Genomic DNA, 20,745 nt, shown 5'->3' with positions numbered 1-20,745 from the left:
GGAGGAAGTTGCTCCTAGACACTGATGCCAGTGTGTCTTTCTCTCTGTCTACAGGGTCATCCTGAAGGCCAAGGTAATATGAGGACGGTCAACTCGTATGCTGGCTTCACTGAGTTTGACCGGAGTCCCTCCTTCCTCCATCCAGACTCCTGTAAGTCCAGGAAGATCGACCTGTGCTGCTAGACACATGAATACACTGCAGAACCCTGACAAGACCTGCCAGAGGTCACGACATGTATACTATGTGTGCTAACTGAAAGGGTCTTTGGTTGTTGTGTGTCTGCAGCTCTCAGTAAGCGAGAGAGGAGCGGCGTGTCAGCGGAAGACATCCTCATCCACGAAGACCCCAGAGCTGCACTACTACTGGTGAGAACTGTCCCATAACTGTATGATGTCTCACACCCCTTCAGGTTCTGAAATCACTACTGACTGACTGTACCACTGACTGACTGTACCACTGACTGACTGACTGTATGACTGACTGTACCACTGACTGACAAGTGATTGACTACAAGTGACTGACTGTACCACTGACTGACTGACTTTACCACTGGCTGACTACGACTGACTGACTACGACTGGCTGACTACGACTGACTGACTCAACTGACTGACTACAGCTGACTGGGTGACTGACTGACACAGCTGACTGGGTGACTGACTACAGCTGACTGGGTGACTGACTGACGGCAGCTGACTGGGTGACTGACTGACGGCGGCTGACTGGGTGACTGACTGACTGGCGGCGGCTGACTGGGTGACTGACTGACTGGCGGCGGCTGACTGGGTGACTGACTGACTGGCAGGCGGCTGACTGGGTGACTGACTGACTGGCGGCTGGCTGGGCTGACTGGGTGACTGACTGGCAGGGCTGACTGGGTGACTGACTGACGGCGGCTGACGGCGGCTGACTGGGTGACTGACTGACTGGCAGGCGGCTGACTGGGTGACTGACTGACTGGCAGGACTGGCTGACTGGGTGACTGACTGACTGGCAGGCGGCTGACTGGGTGACTGACTGACGGCGGCTGACTGGGTGACTGACTGACGGCGGCTGACTGACTGGTGACTGACTGACTGACTGACAGGCGGCTGACTGGGTGACTGACTGACTGGCTGGGGCTGACTGGGTGACTGACTGACTGGCGGCGGCTGACTGGGTGACTGACTGACTGGCGGCGGCTGACTGGGTGACTGACTGACTGGCGGCTGACTGGGTGACTGACTGACTGGCAGGCGGCTGACTGGGTGACTGACTGACTGGCTGGCGGCTGACTGGTGACTGACTGGCAGGCGGCTGACGGGTGACTGACTGACTGGCAGGCGGCTGACTGGGTGACTGACTGACTGGCGGCTGACTGGGTGACTGACTGACTGGCAGGCGGCTGACTGGGTGACTGACTGACTGACTGACCGGTGACTGGCAGGCGGCTGACCGGGTGACTGACTGACTGGCAGGCGGGCGGCTGACTGGGTGACTGACTGACTGGCAGGCGGCTGGCTGACTGACTGACTGGCTGACCGGGTGACTGACCGACTGGACGGCGGCTGCTGCAGGCGACTGACCTGGGACTGAGGCGGCTGACCGGGTGACTGACCGACTGGCAGGCGGCTGACCGGGTGACCGACCGACTGAGGCGGCTGGGTGACTGAGGACGGCTGGCGGCTGACAGGGGTGACTGACCGACTGGCAGGCGGCTGACCGACCGACCGACTGGCAGGCGGCTGACCGACCGACCGACTGGCAGGCGGCTGACCGACCGACCGACTGGCAGGCGGCTGACCGACCGACCGACTGGCAGGCGGCTGACCGACCGACCGACTGGCAGGCGGGTGACCGACCGACCGACTGGCAGGCGGGTGACCGACCGACCGACTGGCAGGCGGGTGACTGGGCCGACCGACCGACTGGCAGGCGGGTGACCGGGTGACTGACCGACTGGCAGGCGGCTGACCGGGTGACTGACCGACTGGCAGGCGGCTGACCGGGTGACTGACCGACTGGCAGGGGTGACTGACCGACTGGCAGGCGGCTGACCGGACCGACTGGCAGGCGGCTGACCGACTGGCAGGCGGCTGACCGACGGACTGACTGACCGACTGGCAGGCAGGGGGCTGACCGGGTGACTGACCGACTGGCAGGCGGCTGACCGGGTGACTGACTGACTGGCAGGCGGCTGACCGGGTGACTGACTGACTGGCAGGCGGCTGACCGGGTGACTGACTGACTGGCAGGCGGCTGACCGGGTGACTGACTGACTGGCAGGCGGCTGACCGGGTGACTGACTGACTGGCAGGCGGCTGACCGGGTGACTGACTGACTGGCAGGCGGCTGACCGGGTGACTGACCGACTGGCAGGCGGCTGACCGGGTGACTGGCGACTGGCAGGACCGGTGTGGACTGACCTGGCGGCGGCTGACCGGGTGACTGACTGACTGGCGGACGGCGGCTGACCGGGTGACTGACTGACGGACGGCGGCTGACCGGGTGACTGACTGACTAACTGGCATGTTTTCCTCTCTCCTCAGGAGAGGGCTCAGGTCAAGACAGCTCAGGCCAGCAGTCTGTAAGTACCTGGCATGCATTCCTACCATCATCCTGGTTTTTCAGCTGGGGTCAACTTACACTTACAGCCCTGGAAGAGTAGAGTAGATGAAATCACTTACAGCTGTGGGTCTAGTAGATCTCTTGGTTGTTGATCAGTCCAGTGTTCCCACAGTTTGGTTCGTAACCCTGGGCCAAACCTGGCTTACCATTACCATAGTGACCGGAAACAATGTTCCAATCACATTCCCAACACAGCTATTAGGGGAAGTGGGAGTTGCCCGTAGTGTTAGTATGTGTTAATTAATAGGTGAACAGTGTTTTACTACTGTTCTACTGTATAGTGTCTGTGAGAGCAGCGCCATTGAGGCCATCTCCATTTTGAAGTAGTACTTTTTCTTCTACTACTTCTATGAGTTGGTAAACAAACTGAAATGGTGCATACTGCTACTTGGAGTGTGTTGTCTGAACAGGTATAAAGTCAAGGTTGGTGATCTACTGCCACCTGCAGTTATGGAATGTTTGCTCACGAGTAGAATTCATTGGCTGATCCCACTACTTTCAAATTATGGAAATCCTCATTGACGATGCACATGCAAAATGGGTTATTTCTATGTTTATTTAACCTTTATTTAACTAGGCAAGTCAGTTAAGAACAAATTCTTATTTATAATGATGGCCTACCAGAGGGCAAAAGGCCTCCTGCGGGGACGGGGGTTGGGATTTAAAAAATCACGTCAAGAGACACCACAGCACTACATGGTGCTTCTACACCTGCATTGCTTGCTGTTTGGGGTTTTAGGCTGGGTTTCTGTACAGCACTTTGAGATATCAGCTGATGTACGAAGGGCTATATAAATAAATTTGATTTGATTTACATAAAGAGAATTAAGACAACAACATAGCATGACAGCAACACATGGAAACACTGCGTGGTAGCAACACAACATTACTACAACAACATGGTAGCAACACAACATGGTACAAACAATTATTGGGCTCAGACAACAGCACAAAGGGCAAGAAGGTAGAAACGACAACAAATGTAATGATCTCTATCTCTGAGGTGGATGTTAATGTCCGTTGTGTGTTCTCTCTCTCAGCAGGGCACCAGGGGAAGACTCAGGTATAAATGGTATGTGTCCATTGGAACTTGCTTTCTGTACTATTACTGTAACTTGATAGTTCCTGATTTCTTTCTCTGAGATGAACAGGCTGTTCACCTCTCTATTCGCCTCTTTGACAAATGATATTTTCTCTCCTTCCTCTCAGCTGCATCATGTCTCTACAGACACGCCCACCTGGGGAGCAGGAAGGATTGTGAGTGGCTGTAACTTTCCCTTTAACTACTTCTAACTCATTGAGATGTGAACCATCCCTGTAACTCCATCTAACTCATTGTGATGTGATCTATCCCTTTAACTACGTCTAACTCATTGTGATGTGATCTAACCCTTTAACTACGTCTAACTCAGTGTGATGTGATCTAACCCTTTAACTACGTCTAACTCATTGTGATGTGATCTATCCCTTTAACTACGTCTAACTCATTGTGATGTGATCTAACCCTTTAACTACGTCTAACTCATTGTGATGTGATCTAACCCTTTAACTACGTCTAACTCATTGTGATGTGATCTATCCCTTTAAATACGTCTAACTCATTGTGATGTGATCTATCCCTGTACCACTAAAATGAATTCACCTCTTCACCTCTACTTTTTCATTCTTATTCTCTTCCCTACATGCTTATTTTTTATTGTACTTTTATTAGCAATAGTCATGAGAGGAGAGCTTGCAAGTAAGCATTTTGTTGTGTACACTTCCTGTAACCATGCATATCACAAATACACATTATATTTAATTGGATTTGAATAACTGACCATTTTATTTTTCATAGCAATTGGTTCCCCTTTCAAGCCAATGGAAAGCTACCAATACTCGGGTGAGGTTTGGACCTTAAAGCATACTGTAGTCAGTCTCAAGTCACACCCTATTCCCCACTACATGGAGTAGGATGTCATTTGACTACTGTAGCCTCCTGCCAATGTTGTGTGTATTTGACTCTGTGTGTTTCCCTCCCTGTAGCTGTGGAGCGTAACAACCTGATGAGGCTGTCTCAGAGCATCCCCTTCACCCCAGTGCCCCCTAGAGGTAAAATACAGTATTACATGTCCCCTTCACCCCAGTGCCTCCTGGGTCCATTTCATCAGGCACCACACCGAGTCGGGGTTTCAATTTTTTTCACAGACTGTGTCCTACTGTAGTCTGTCTAGTTGAAAGGACTGCGGTGTTGGGGTCAATTCTGGAAGTAAACAGAAAATCTATAAACAATGAGAGAGAACTGTCTCACCCCAACCCTGGAGAACTGGACAGGTGACAGACGAGGTGACCCCACCCAGTCTGTTAGAATGAGGGCATAAAGTGGGACATATCATGGCCAGTTAAGGGAGATAAGGAAGCCAGTTTAACTTATAAATAATAGTAATAATTTGGTGGGTGCTTATTTGTCCCATTTTATTATACAGGTGTGAATTGGAAATGTGTTTTTGCATATCTCAACTCCCCCTGACACACCCAAACCAGTTGAACCTATAAACCATCTATCCTCTGTGGCTGCAATTATGTATTTAATACACACCCACACTCTCTCTCTGTCTGTGGGTGCTGCTCCTTGTAGGTGAGCCAGTAACAGTGTATCGTCTGGAGGAGAGTTCTCCCAACACCATCAACAACAGCATGTCCTCCTGGGCTCACAAAGGTCTCTGTGCCAAGATAGAGTTCCTCAGTAAGGAGGAGATGGGAGGGGGGCTGCGACGTGCACTCAAGGTACAGTTGGTGTGTGTGTGGTCACTACTGTCTAGTGTCTTCACTACATGTAACAGAGATGGAACTGAACATTAAAGTGTTGCATTGTTGTACAATAATGTATTTCTTGGGAGGACAATAAACTATAAATATTGTATTGTACTCTAGGTGCTGTGTACGTGGTCGGAGTATGACATTCTGAAGCCAGGTCACCTGTATATCGTTAAGTCCTTCCTACCAGAGGTGGTCCAGACCTGGCAGAGCATCTACAAGGAGGACACTGTACTGCTGCTCTGTCTCAGGGTAGAGGAGAACACACACTCACACACACTGCGCTTCACCCAATGATATATATACACACACAGTCGTGGCCAAAAGTTGAGAATTACACAAATATTAATTTTCACAAGGTTTGCTGCTTCAGTGTCTTCAGATATTTTTGTCAGATGTTACTATGGAATACTGAAGTATAATTACCAGCATTTCATAAGTGTCAAAGGCTTTTATTGACAATTACATGAAGTTGATGCAAAGAGGCAATATTTGCAGTGTTGACCCTTCTTTTTCAAGACCTCTGCAATCCACCCTGGCATGCTGTCAATTAACTTCTGGGCCACATCCTGACTGATGGCAGTCCATTCTTGCATAATCAATGCTTGGAGTTTGTCAGAATTTGTGGGGTTTTGTTTGTCCACCCACCTCTTGAGGATTGACCACAAATTCAATGGGATTAAGGTCTGGGGAGTTTCCTGGCCATGGACCCAAAATATCGATGTTTTGTTCCCCGAGACACTTAGTTATCACTTTTTCCTTATGGCAAGGTGCTCCATCATGCTGGAAAAGGCATTGTTCATCACCAAACTGTTCCTAGATGGTTGGGAGAAGTTGCTCTCGGGGGATATGCTGGTACCATTCTTTATTCATGGCTGTGTTCTTAGGCAAAATTGTGAGTGAGCCCACTCCCTTGGCTGAGAAGCAACCCCACACATGAATGGTCTCAGGATGTTTTACTGTTGGTATGACACATGACTGATGGTAGCGCTCACCTTGTCTTCTCCGGACAAGCTTTTTCCGGATGGCTTCTTTGCTGCCCTTCTTGACACCAGGCCATCCTCCAAAAGTCTTCACCTCACTGTGTGTGCAGATGTACTCACACCTGCCTGCTGCCATTCCTGAGCAAGCTCTGTACAGGTGGTGCCCTGATCCTGCAACTGAATCAGTTTTAGGAGACGGTCCTGGCGCTTGCTGGACTTTTTTGGGCTCCCTGAAGCCTTCTTCATAACAATTGAACCGCTCTCCTTGAAGTTCTTGATGATCCAATAAATGCTTAGGTGCAATCTTACTGGCAGCAATTTCCTTGCCTGTGAAGCCCTTTTTGTGCAAAGCAATGATGACGGCACTTGTTTCCTTGCAGGTAACCATGATTGACAGAGGAAGAACAATGATTCCAAGCACCACCCTCCCTTTGAAGCTTCCAGTCTGTTATTCGAACTCAATCAGCATGACAGAGTGATCTCCAGCCTTGTCTTCATCAACACTCACCCCTGTGTTAACGAGAGAATCACTGACATTAGGTCAGCTGGTCCTTTTGTGGCAGAGCTGAAATGCAGTGGAAATGTTTTTTGGGGGATTCAGTTAATTTGCATGGCAAAGTGGAATTTGCAATTATTTGCAATTCATCTGATCACTCTTCATAACATTCTGGAGAAAATGCAAATTGCCATCATACAAACTGAGGCAGCAGACTTTGAAAATTAATATTTGTGTCATTCTCAACTTTTGGCCACGACTGTGTGTGTGTGTATGTATGTATGTATTTATATTTATTACACTCAGGGTACAGTCTGTCATGAAAATAGCCAAGTTTAGTACACTCCGTGTGTTTGTTCCCTGATTCATTCCCATTACTTAAAGCCCTGAAAGGAGTATGAATATGGCGTCCTGGTGGCTTCAAAGGCTCTTATTGGCCAAGACATATTGTCAACTTCCCAGGGTTTACAGTGCATTCGGAAAGTATTCAGACCCCTTGACTTTCTACAACTTTATTTTCAAATTTATAAAATTATTATTTTTCCTCATCAACCTCTACACAATACCCCATAATGACATATCGAAAACAGTTTTTCGATTTTTTTTTTTTTGCGAAATGTATTAAAAATGTAAAACAGACACCTTATTTACATAACTATTCAGACCCTTTGCTATGAGGCTCGAAATTGAGCTCAGGTACATCCTGTTTCCATTGATCATCCTTGATGCTTCTACAACTTTATTGGAGTCCACCTGTGGTAAATTCAATTGATTGGATATGATTTGGAAAGTCACACACCTGTCTATGTAAGGTCCCACAGATGACAGTACATGTCAGAGTAAAAACCAAGCCATGAGGTCGAAGGAATTGTCAGTAGAGCTCCGAGACAGGATTGTGTCGAGGCACAGATCTGTGGAAGGGTACCAAAACATTCCTGCAGCATTGAAGGTCCCCAAGAACACAGTGGCCAAACTGAACAATCGGGGGAGAAGGGCCTTGGTCAGGGAGGTGACCAAGAACCTGATGGTCACTGACAGAGCTCTAGAGTTCCTCTGTGGAGATGGGAGAACCTTCCATAAGGACAAACATCTGTGCAGCTCTCCACCAATCAGGTCTTTATGGTAGAGTGGCCAGACTGAAGCCACTCCTCAGTAAGAGGCACATGACAGCCCGCTTGGAGTTTGCCAAAAGGCACCTAAAGGACTCTGACCATGAGAAACAAAATGATCTGGTCTGATGAAACCAAGATTGAACTCTGGCCTAAATGCCAAGCGTCACGTCTGGAGGAAACCTGGCACCATCCCTACGGTGAAGCATGGTGGTGGCAGCATCATGCCGCGGGGATGTTTTTCTGCGGCAGGGACTGGGAGACTAGTCAGGATCGAGGGAAAGATGAATGGAGAAAAGTGCAAAGAGATCCTTGATGAAAACCTGCTCCAGAGCGCTCAGGAAGTCTGTGGCTACAAGTCTGTGGCGAAGATTCACCTTCCAACAGGACAACGACCCTAAGCACACAGCCAAGACAACGCAGGAGTGACTTTGGGATAAGTCTCTGAATGTCCTTGAGTGGCCTTGCCAGAGCCCGGACTTGAACCTGATCGAACATCTCTAGAGACACCTGAAAATAGCTGTGCAGTGAAGCTCCCTGTCCAACCTGACAGAGCTTGAGAGGATCTGCCGAGAAGAATGGGAGAAATTCCCCAAATACAGGTGTGCCAAGATTGTAGTGTCATACCCAAGAAGACTCGAGGCTGTAATCGCTGCCAAAGGTGCTTCAACAAAGTACTGAGTAAAGTGTCTGAATACTTATGTAAATGTTATATTTCAGTTTAGAATTTTAATACATTTGCAAACACTTCTAAAAACACTTTTTTTGCTTTGTCATAATGGAATATTGTGTGTAGATTTGATGAGGGGGGGGGAATAATTGAATCGATTTTAGAATAAGGCTGTAACGTAACAATGTGGAAAAAGTCTAGGGGTCTGAATAATTTCTGAATGCACTGTATAAACTGTAGGTCATTGGCTTCACCTCTGTGTACACACACTCTTCATAATGACACACCATAGCAGGACAACTATGTTTAGTTTTCCTTTTAATATATGATCATTTCCACCACAGTCTTCCTCCATTCTATTCATCCTTCCTTCCTTCTCTATCCTTCCTTCCTCTGGTTTATTCAAGGCTATTCAATGTGGAAATACCTCATACACTGGTATCATCTCTCTTGACAGGAAATTCAACAGCAGAGAGCTGCTCAGAAACTGACATTTGCCTTCAACCAAATGAGGCCCAAGACAATCCCTTACTCTCCCAGGTAAACTAACACACCAGAGCCACACTTCTCATTTAGCTGCTTGTTTTCAGCTGCTATCCATTTAAAAATGTATATCTTTTACCATTTGGAACATGAATTTCAGAAGACACAGTGCCTACCTCTCTCTGTAGGTTTCTGGAGGTGTTTCTGTTGTACTGTCACTCAGCAGGCCAATGGTTTGCTATAGAGGAGTGTATTACTGGAGAGTTCAGGAAGTTTAACAATAACAACGGGGACGAGATTGTCCCAACCAACCTTCTGGAGGAGACCATGCTGGCCTTCAGCCACTGGACATACGAGTACACCCGGGGAGAGCTGTTAGTGCTGGACCTACAAGGTAATACTGACATTCAACGATTAACCTTTAACCCCTGATCCTTCAGTAGGGTTGCAAAGGGTCTGAAATTTTCCATGGGAAGTTAAGCCCGGGTATTTTGCTTAAATTCATCAAATTGGCTTATAACAGTGAATCTTTTTGTGGGATACACAAGGCAATTCTAGGTCTTGTGACATATTTTGTTTAAAATATCCCCAATTCAATGGAATTGCAACCCTCTGCATGCACAGTGCATTCTTCCATCACATGTACAGCTGAGTCTCATCTTGCACACTAATGAGATGCTATTGAGCCCACACTATTACACTGTCTGAGCCTAGGACTACATGCTTACTGGTAAGTTTTGATTACAATACTGGGTGGGGTGAATATATTTTATGACATATGTGATTTTTTGTTAACTAGTAAATAGTAGCCTACAGCAAAGTGTTTTAAATCATTTCTAACTTGTTAACAATTTCTGCTAGTTAATTTTGCTACCATGTGGGTTTTAGCTTGCTAGTGCCTGGTAACTGCGGAGTGTTAATTCACCTGTTTCCATACATGTTAAATTTTAAAACATTTGTCTTACAAAGGAGTTGTTTAATCAAACTGCTTATCTATATCTGTACATGGAATTGTATTTGTTATTTTTTTACTAATTTTTTTCTAATCTTTACAGGAAAATGCCACATCTATCTGATGTGTGGAGACATTACGCTGCAGCTAATGTAGTAGGAAAAGCTGTGTACATTTGCAAATACTGTGCCAAATCATATGTGAATAATGCAACAAAGATGCAGAATCATCTGGCCAAGTGCATAAAGCAACCTCTGACAAAAGTCCCTCTACTTCTATTCAAGGTGAAAATGATGAATCAGACACCTTATTGATAGCAACAGCTCATGGTCCTCCTGGAATCAGACGTTTTTTTTACTCAATGGAGGAACGTAGTCAGAGAAATGCTGATGAATGACTTGCTCGAGCTGTTTAGGCAACTGGTTCACCTCTGATGCTCACAGGCAATGTGTATTGGAAGATATTTCTGAATGTTCTTTACCCAGCATACACCCCTCCAGCCAGACATGCTTTATCTACTAATTTGCTGGGTGCAGAGTTCAAGTGAAGGTCAAGCAAATCATAGAGAAAGCAGACTGTATTGCAATCATCTCTGATGGGTGGTCGAATGTTCGTGGGCAAGGAATAATTAACTACATCATCTCCACCCCTCAACTAGTATTCTACAAGAGCACAGACACAAGGGACAACATACACACCGGTCTCTACATTGAAGATAAGCTGAAGGCAGTCATCAATGACTTTGGACCACAGAAGGTATTTGCACTGGTGACTGACAATGCTGCTAACATGAAGGCTGCTTGGTCTAAAGTGGAGGAGTCCTACCCTCTCATCACACCCATTGGCTGAATCTGCTCCTCATGAACATCATGGCACTGAAAACAATGGATATACTTGATAAGAAAGCCAAGGAAATGGTTAGGTATGTGAAGGGTCATCAAGTTATAGCAGCAATCTACCTCACCAAGCAAAGTGAGAAGAATAAGAGCACCACATTGAAGCTGCCCAGCAACACCTGTTGGGGTGGTGTTGTCATCATGTTTGACAGTCTCCTGGAGGGGAATGAGTCTCTCCAAGAAATGGCCATATCACAGTCTGCCGATATGGACAGCCCCATCAAGAGAATCCTCCTGGATGATGTATTTTGGGAGAGAGTGGTAAGCAGCCTGAAACTCCTGAAACCTATAGCAGTAGCCATTGCACGGATTGAGGGAGACAATGTCATCCTGTCTGATGTTCAGACTCTGCTTGCAGATGTAAGAGGAGAAATCCGTACTGCCTTGCCCACTACACTGTTGCTCCAAGCAGAAAAAAATGCAGTTCTGAAGTACATCAAAAAGCATGAAGACTCCTGCCTGAAGCCCATACATGCCGCAGCATAACTCTGTTGTCTGTTCACACTGCTATGCTTTATCTTGGCCAGGTCGCAGTTGCAAATGAGAACTTGTTCTCAACTAGCCTACCTGGTTAAATAAAGGTGAAATAAAAAATCAATAAAAATAAACATGTTAGACCCCAAGTATGCTGGCAAGAGCATCCTGTCTGGTGCAGAGATCAACAAGGCCTATGGTGTCATCACTACTGTGTTTCTTTATGATCACCACCTTGGCCTGGATGAGGGCAAGGTTCTTGGCAGTCGGCGAAGTACACTGACAAGCAAGGACTTTGGGATGGAGATGCAATATGGCCGTTGTGCCAACATATCTCATCAGCCACCTGGTGGAAGGGACTTTGTGATGGAGATGCAATATGGCCATCGTGCCAACATATCTCATCAGCCACCTGGTGGAAGGGACTTTGTGATGGAGATGCAATATGGCCATCGTGCCAACATATCTCATCAGCCACCTGGTGGAAGGGACTTTGTGATGGAGATGCAATATGGCCGTCGTGCCAACATATCTCATCAGCCACCTGGTGGAAGGGACTTTGGGATAGAGATGCAATATGGCCGTCGTGCCAACATATCTCATCAGCCACCTGGTGGAAGGGACTTTGTGATGGAAATGCAATATGGCCATCGTGCCAACATATCTCATCAGCCACCTGGTGGAAGGGACTTTGTGATGGAGATGCAATATGGCCGTCGTGCCAACATATCTCATCAGCCACCTGGTGGAAGGGACTTTGGGATAGAGATGCAATATGGCCGTCGTGCCAACATATCTCATCAGCCACCTGGTGGAAGGGACTTTGGGATAGAGATGCAATATGGCCGTCGTGCCAACATATCTCATCAGCCACCTGGTGGAAGGGACTTTGTGGATCCGAGCCTCTTTCCCCTGTTGCCTCCATTATCCTCCAAATCCCACCAACATCAGCCGCCTCAGAGCGCAACTGGTCCTTGTTTGGGAACACGCATACCAAAGCACGCAAGCACCAAGGCTGACCAATACAAGGGTTGAAAAATTAGTGGCCATATGGGGCAAATTTTAGGCTTTTTGAGCCTGACAACGAGCCATCCTTATCAAGGTTGGAAAGTGACAGTGAAGATGAGGTCTCAGAGTCTGATGTTCAAGAGGTGGACATTGAGGAGGTCCAGGGAGAAGACATGGAAGCCTGAGAGGAAGACAACCAAAGCTTTAGTTTCTAGACTATCATTTTACAGATGTATGTTGAAAACGTTTTTGTTGTTCAGTGAAATCATCCCATGTGAAGTCAACTAATTTCATTAAAGTTCAATTCGTAACTAAATTGTTTTTTTTTTTCTATTGGAAGCATTTAATCATTTGCAATTATGTCAATGTAAAATGTTTGTCTCCATATGATATGGTAAATGTATCCAATGCAAAAACATCTACATTTAAATGTTATTAATAATAATTTGCATATATTCCCATTAATTCCCACGGAAAGTTTCCACCTGAAATTCCCCAAAATATGCAACCCTACGCTTCAGTGACTGGACATATGAGTACACTCAGGGAGAGCTGTTAGTGCTGGGCCTGCAAGGTAATACTGACCCCTAACTTCTGACCTCCAACCCCTAACTTTTAACCCCTGACCCTTCAGTGAGTGGACATACGAGAACACCAGGGGAGAGTTGTGCTGGGCTGGAAAAATCCTGTAAATACAAGTCCCTCTCATTAGTAACTGCTATATTTGTGTTTTTAGGAGTGGGGGAGATTCTGACTGATCCGTCTGTCATAAAGAGTGGAGAGAAGGGGTGTGTAAACCTGTTTTTCTGTTCTCACATTCAAAAATCATGTCTCACTTTGTTATAAAAGATTTTACAACACTCACATTCTATTTTAATCCATAGATTATACAACACAATATTTGGACCTTTAGAATGATCACATAATTAATAATGTTCTCTTGACTAATCTGTAGGTCATATGACATGATATTTGGTCCTGCCAACCTGGGAGACGACGCCATCAGAAACTTCCGGGCCAAACACCACTGCAACTCTTGCTGCAGGAAACTCAAACTTCCCGGTAGGGAATTCTCTCTGTTTGTTTACCGTTTGCATCAGTGTGTCCATTACTATGGAGATGAGGTGAGCTTATCTTTTGCTAATATAAGGCTCTAGGACAATGTAGTAGTGACATTGTTATTTCAGCTTTATGTAGTAGATGGATGCCTGGCTGTCTGCCTCATCTCTCTCCTCTTCCTGTGTCTGTTAAGATCTGAAGCGGAACGAGTACACGCCGGACAAACTGATGCTGCCTCAGGACGAATCACACGACCCCGGAAGCGGGACCCGCCATTCAATGAGGCTCATGCTCTGATCCTAAAGGACACAGCCAGAGAGAAGAGGCCGGTGCTGTTATTCTATTGGCCAATGCCAGAGAGGACAAAGGAAAAACTAGTGTGCACACCTCATGGCTAGAAGGGATCCAGCTTTTGTCAAATTAGCATCAGATTTGACTTAATGCAGCAGATTAGGAGAATTATGTTAATGTTAGGAAAAGATTTAGGGTTAGCAATAAAAAATATATATACTTTTTACATTAATTTGACAAAAGCTGGATAAGGTGGGTCTAGCCATGACCCATCTCATCCAATCAACTGGAAGAGCCACGCCTGTGTTTCCATGGAGACCCATGTATGCATGCAGAACTGTGTTACTTTTGTATCTGTCCAACCAATGCCAATCAGCAACCAACATGATTATTCAAAAAATGTGTAAATGGGGAACAAAACTTTTTAAATATGTTTTTTACTACAAGTTTATATGTTATGAGTGTGTATGTGTATATATCTATATAAATGGCTATCAACAGGTACAATATCATTGCATAAAGAGACAGTTCAGAATAAGTACTATGAAAAGTTGCCTTGTATAAACTAAAGTGCATTGTCTGGCTGTAGTGCAGGACTGTAAGGGTCAACCTGCTGAGATACAATTTGCAACACTTTATACAGAATGTCACCAGATACTTTTTTTATAAATGTAAAATACATGTATTATTATGGAATTAGTGGTTCATATTTAATGAGAAGACACATGAATTTGAAAATCTTGTAAAATATGGGCAGATTGCAATGCAACTTTTACAGTACATATATGTACTAATTGTGTTGTACTCTTCTGAAATGTGTCCACTGATAGTTTTTAAATGTTACAATGCTGGTACTATTATTGTTATTTCTTTGTCATCACGCAAATACCAATCTAGTGTATCTTATAGATACTTATCTGCTACTGAGCAGAAGCAGATGCTGTTTTATTCAGGGGTGTGTAAGGGTCTATTACTCTATACATGTTCTACTGTATAACATTTTAAACTAATAAAATGACAGTTATGTCCCATTCCTTGTACAGTATGATGCTGATACTGTCTGGTGGGGATGAGGCCCCCACATTCTTCAGTAAGACTGCAGCTGCTGGCAGACAGAAGCCCACAGAGAGAAACACTCTCACACACACCTGTTGATGAGCCAGCTGATAAAGAACCCAGTAGCCAACAGTTATTCATCAGTTACTCGTCTGTAACCCGACAGTTAGGTCTGGATGGGAACTCTGCATATTTCATCCTTTTCACAAACCTCATCTCCACCTACATCTTTAGCAGTTTGGGAACATCGATCAACAGTGATGAAACTCTTCTTGGTGTTGTCACATACAAAGTCCAGTGGAAAGCAACATTGTGTAAAATAAGAGCATTGTAATGAAACAGCAGGGAGCAGGCCTTGAACCCTCGACCTTCTAGCCCGAGGTCCGGCGCGCTATCGACTGTGCCGCAAAAGCATGCTCGTGCGGCACAGTCGATTTCCGTGCTTATAAACCCAGGGTCGTTACAGTATGGACAGTAATATGTCCATTTTACATCCACATAGCAGCGTCAGAGCTGTCAAATCCACCAGTGGCTCCTGGCATTATACCTGAACTGGACATTGCCTTGGCTGCACGGAGTTAAGGTCCAACACTGGAATGTGAGATGTAATCTACATCTCGATTAGGATGATAAAACCCTTATTTCATTGAATGATTTTTACATTTGAACGTAGTTATTTCTATACAGCCTACATTTTCTCGCTCTGAACTTCTAAAGCGAATGGGGGCAGGTGTGGCTTCATGAAGATGCCAGAGCAGCTGCTCACCGATTTAACAGCTCCAAACGCAGTTCCACCACCAAGTCATCCACTATGCAGGTGTCTGCTGTCGCTGGTTAATGCTCTGATTGAATCTAGGCCGCAGTAGTAGTAATAAATTAGCAGTAGTAGTTATTAGTGATAGTAGGCTTCCATATATTTGTTGTTTCTATGTCTTATGAATTTGTTGTTCGCAAATTTCTGTGAAAATAGCCTAAATTATTTTTGATCTTCGGGCAATAGAGAGAGCAGAGTACAGTATATTGAAATTCTGTTGGTCGAATAGCAGATTATTTTAACCACTTCCTGTCTAGGCTTGATAAACCAGTCTACTTGTTACCTGAAGGGCGTGGTTATATTGGGGCCAGTGAATCTGCCGTTTACTCACCTTATTCGTAACAACGCTCACCTGCTCTCACTTTGTCTCTTTCCCATTGCTCTCACACACAAAAACACGTCCCAGAGAGGAGAAACTATCAGGAGAGAAGAATCATGTCGGTGGAAGTCCACATAGAATATTGGTAAGTTATTGTTTAACGTTGTACTACATCTGTTAATGTCTACTCTAAAATGTTATTAGGAGATCTGTTGTTATACCAAAGAAAACAACAGTGAGACAGTGAACAAACTGTCTGAATGTGTTGGTATTGGCTCAGGTTATTGATTTAAAGAGAGAGTTTGCTGACAAAAACAAAACATTGACATGATTTTCCAGTTAGAGAAACTCATTATTTACATCATCAGTCCAACATTTTCACTACCCTCTCCATTTCTATTGTCCAGTGTAAAGTTCTAGATATGACATGCCATGTGCAGCCTGTGTGTGTGTTTACGGTGTGATTGTGGTCTGCAGTAGTGGATGAGGGTACGAGTCTTGCTATCAGGACCTAGCATCTGCCATCAAGCGGAACGTTCCTGATGTGACGGTGACGGGAACCACGGGGCGGCGCTGTAAGTGTCACACACACACACACACACACACAGCTTGAAGTTACCCTGTCAGATAGTGACCTCACAGCTGTGCTTCACACACAGAACGACGTTACAGATCTCATCGGACGTCAACTACACTCTGATGGTCCATCCATTAGATTTGATCAATACCTCAGTAGATTATGTTATATTCTAATGATCATGGTTTGTCCCACAGCCAGTTTCGAGGTAACAGTGAATGGTAAACTGGCCTACTCTAAACTGGAGGCAGGAGGATTCCCAGACACCAAGGAGGTGGGTGTTACTCCTGTTCTAAACACCAGGTAACACAATACTCACAATGTATTTTCATGTATCGTCTGAGGTAAAGCCACAGTATCTGAACCTGAACAGTAGTTCAGAAGTGTTAAATTAGGGAGCATGGATAAATGGGATCCAATCCCAGTCAAGTCATTCTATTTCTTTAAGCATTTCATTGTACTGTATAGTATACACCACGTGTATCCTGTGCATATAATATGACAAATACACCTTCATTTGATTTATCTCCTACATGCTCTCTCTGTAACATGTGCTCTACTGTCTGACCAGATGGTGGCGATGGTGAAGGAGGTGAGCCGTGGAGGAAAGGTGGAGAAAGTGAAGAAGAAGGATAATAAGTGTTTTCTCCAATAGATGAGTGGTTATTGAGAGGAGAGTGTTTTTTTAAGATCCTGGGTCCTGAACTGATTCTATTAATGATTGTTCACAATGAAACTAGGGATGTGAACATGATGAAGTCGACAGTCATTTCAACTCTGTGATCTGAGGGAAATACTCTTATCCTGTGTCTCTGTGTTACACTGTCATGTCTTATGTTATTCCTTGTCTGTTTTTCTTTCCTTATACAGACCAAGATATTATAGACTGACGAGCATTTAGTTTTGCATTCTAGAAATATTGTACTCAATGTAGACCTCTGCAGTTGTATAGGCTGTACGTGTATTTTTAAATGATCAAATAAATTCTAGGAATCAATTAGTATTGAGTTTGTGTGTGGGGAGGGTGCTGTTGGACATTTACAATAATGCTGTTGGACATTTACAATAATGCTGTTGGACATTTACAATAAAGCTGTTGGACATTTACAATAAAGCTGTTGGACATTTACAATAATGCTGTTGGACATTTACAATAAAGCTGTTGGACATTTACAATAATGCTGTTGGACATTTACAATAAAGCTGTTGGACATTTACAATAAAGCTGTTGGACATTTACAATAAAGCTGTTGGACATTTACAATAATGCTGTTGGACATTTACAATAAAGCTGTTGGACATTTACAATAAAGCTGTTGGACATTTACAATAATGCTGTTGGACATTTACTGGTGTTGTTGTGTTATTATTGGATGTTGTGCCAGGCAATCTTTCCCATCTTCACTTTGCCTCTTTCACTTTCTTTCTTACCGGGTGTGATGATGCAATAGATATACTGCCACGGCCTTTATAGCGGACAAGGGATTTTATTTGATCTTATCTGATTTTGTGTGTAGGCCGAGACTGGATTCTATCCCCCAAAATGTTATTCCTCTGTGTGTTATATAATTGTAGAGGTACAAAGTCTTTAGTATTAGTTTTATATGGCTGTATAAAGATGACAGTTTATTATCACACTTCAGCCAAGAGGGGAATTTAATGCAGTTGAGATGTGGGAAAGGGAATTACCACTCTGCCATCTGGAGTTTTACTACATTTTTACCAAAACTGGATTCCATGTAACTTAGAGGTGATTGATTATTCATTATATCCACTCTATTAGCCTCTGTCAAATGCACTTTAAACTGTAATACATCTGTTCTGTGATGTCCTCCAGCATATTGGAGAATATTCTAGAATCTGACCCTTTCTACCCCTCTATCTCTCTGGCCCCCATCTAACCATGTCCTTCAGGTGAACAGGTGGATAGAGGGAGAGTCACGCAGCTTATCTGTGACAGTGCCCACCTGCTCTCACATCTCTTTCGCATTACTCTCTCTCTCTCACACACACACACACACACACACACACACACACACACACACACACACACACACACACACACACACACACACACACACACACACACACACACACACACACACACACACACACACACACACACACACACACACACACACACACACACACACACACACACACACACACACACACACACACACACACACGAGAGAAGAATCATGTCGGTGGAAGTCCACATAGAATATTGGGTGGTTATTGTTTAACGTTGTACTACATCTGTTAATGTCTACTCTAAAATGTTATTAGGAGATCTGTTGTTATACCAAAGAAAACAACAGTGAGACAGTGAACAAACTGTCTGAATGTGTTGGCATTGGCTCAGGTTATTGATTTAAAGAGAGAGTTTGCAGACAAAAGCAAAACATTGACATGATTTTCCAGTGAGAGAAACTCTTATTTACATCATCAGTCTAACATTTACCAACATTTTAACTACCCTCTCCATTTCTATTGTCCAGTGTAAAGTTCTAGATATGACATGCCATGTGCAGCCTGTGTGTGTGTTTACGGTGTGTTTGTGTTGTGGTCTGCAGTATTATATGAGGGTACGAGTCTATCAGGACCTAGCATCTGCCATCAAGCGGAACGTTTCTGATGTGACGGTGACGGGAACCACCGGGCGGCGCTTGAAGTTACCCTGTCAGATAGTGACGTCACAGCTGTGCTTCACACTCAGAACGACGTTACAGATCTCGTCGGACGTCAACTACACTCTGATGGTCCATCCATTAGATTTGAACAAAACCTCAGTAGATTATGTTAATTTCTAAATTCTGGGGACACCCCTGAGTGAACGTTTTTTGTTGCCCTAGTGTGACAGGTTAAAGGAAATACTCATAGCCTGTTACACATTAAAAAGTATTAGTACATTCATAGTATGTGAGGATCTTAAAACATCAGTATTAGTTGATAGAGATTGCTAATTCATATAATTGTGTTAAAGTTCAAATCTGTCAAGCGTACAAAGGGCACGAATTGTGAGAGGAATGTGTAAACGTTATATTGATTACTTTATTTTGTGGTGCCTAACGGAAGGGTAAAAATATGCATCTGTGATCTACTAAATGCTCTTAACCTATGAGCCTAAGATCGATTGCTCTGGTCTCCACCCAAGTTCCCGGAGAAATCGCGGTCTTTTCTTTTTGCACTAAAAGTTATTATTGAGGAAATAAAACCGTATCACTCTCGTGATTATTTCTCCCCTTTTTCAGGGGCGTAACACTAGCACTACACAGCTGATTCAAATCATCAAAGCTTGTTGATGAGTTGGTTATTTGAATCAGCTGTGTAGTGCTAATGCAAACATCAAAACGTGCTCGGGGGGAGCAAGGGGTGGAAAGGAGAGAGGGGGAGGACAGTGTTTTATAAGATCCTGAGTACTGACCTGATTCTATTAATGATTGTTCACATTGAAACTAGGGATGTGAACATGGAGACTAGAGTTAGTTAAATAAAACAAGGCACGTCAGTTAAGAACCAATTCTTATTGACAATGACGGCTAAACCTGGACAATGCTGGACCAATTGTGCGCTGCCCTATGGGACTCCCAATCACGGCCGGCTGTGATACAGCCTGGAATCTAACCAGGGTCTGTAGTGACGCCTCTTGCACTGAGATGCAGTGCCTTAGACCGCTGCGACACCAGGGAGCCCCTAGAGTAATTTCAACGGTCTGTGATTTAAGGAAAATACTCTCATCCTGTCTGGTTTATACTGTTATATTATGTTGTTATTCCTATCTTTTTCTTTCATGATACAGACAGGGATATTATTTAGACTAGCATTTAGATTTATATTCTAGAAGTTATATTCTACTCAATATAGATCTCTGTAGTTGTACTTGTATTTTTAAATGATCAAATAAATGAAATCAATCCGTTGGTATAGCGTGTGTGTTGGGAAGGTTATAGGGGAGCAGGGCACACACACACTGCACTTTACCAGGTAACATCCACACACTCCAGCAGCATCAGACTGGCCTACCAGGTGACAGTAGTGCGTGCACCACAGACAGATACAATCTCATACCGCCTGAGATCAGAGCACCAATCTACTGCAGACTTCCTGTCCAGATCCTCATCTACCAATCTTTCACTCTTTTTCTCCTTTCTC

General features: G+C 44.6%; 1 protein-coding gene across 5 annotated transcripts in view; it reads left to right on the top strand.

The window, feature by feature from the left end:
* Nucleotides 1-17,940, top strand: part of trpm7 (transient receptor potential cation channel, subfamily M, member 7) — an 89,964-nt gene extending 72,024 nt beyond the window's left edge. Inside the window, exons 28-44 of one of the 5 annotated variants that reach the window (XM_042331081.1) lie at nucleotides 55-151; nucleotides 287-366; nucleotides 2,529-2,566; nucleotides 3,651-3,679; nucleotides 3,817-3,864; nucleotides 4,445-4,489; nucleotides 4,633-4,698; nucleotides 5,225-5,373; nucleotides 5,521-5,655; nucleotides 9,119-9,201; nucleotides 9,333-9,538; nucleotides 13,211-13,262; nucleotides 13,430-13,536; nucleotides 13,727-16,158; nucleotides 16,491-16,588; nucleotides 16,788-16,864; nucleotides 17,162-17,940. In XM_042331081.1, coding sequence (XP_042187015.1) covers nucleotides 55-151; nucleotides 287-366; nucleotides 2,529-2,566; nucleotides 3,651-3,679; nucleotides 3,817-3,864; nucleotides 4,445-4,489; nucleotides 4,633-4,698; nucleotides 5,225-5,373; nucleotides 5,521-5,655; nucleotides 9,119-9,201; nucleotides 9,333-9,538; nucleotides 13,211-13,262; nucleotides 13,430-13,536; nucleotides 13,727-13,830 — 1,239 coding nt within the window. In that variant the 3' untranslated portion in view covers nucleotides 13,831-16,158; nucleotides 16,491-16,588; nucleotides 16,788-16,864; nucleotides 17,162-17,940. Of the gene's footprint in view, nucleotides 1-54; nucleotides 152-286; nucleotides 367-2,528; nucleotides 2,567-3,647; nucleotides 3,680-3,816; nucleotides 3,865-4,444; nucleotides 4,490-4,632; nucleotides 4,699-5,224; nucleotides 5,374-5,520; nucleotides 5,656-9,118; nucleotides 9,202-9,332; nucleotides 9,539-12,952; nucleotides 13,263-13,429; nucleotides 13,537-13,726; nucleotides 16,159-16,490; nucleotides 16,589-16,787; nucleotides 16,894-17,161 lie in introns of those variants that run through there. The other 4 variants (XM_042331079.1, XM_042331080.1, XM_042331083.1 and 1 more) reach the window with 4 other exon arrangements.
* The last annotated feature ends 2,805 nt before the right edge of the window (nucleotides 17,941-20,745 follow it).

This window comes from Oncorhynchus tshawytscha, linkage group LG12 (assembly GCF_018296145.1).
Source record: "Oncorhynchus tshawytscha isolate Ot180627B linkage group LG12, Otsh_v2.0, whole genome shotgun sequence".
Lineage (NCBI taxonomy): Eukaryota > Metazoa > Chordata > Actinopteri > Salmoniformes > Salmonidae > Oncorhynchus > Oncorhynchus tshawytscha.
Note: the sequence above shows the minus strand (reverse complement) of the source record. Positions and strands in the feature narration are given on the sequence as shown.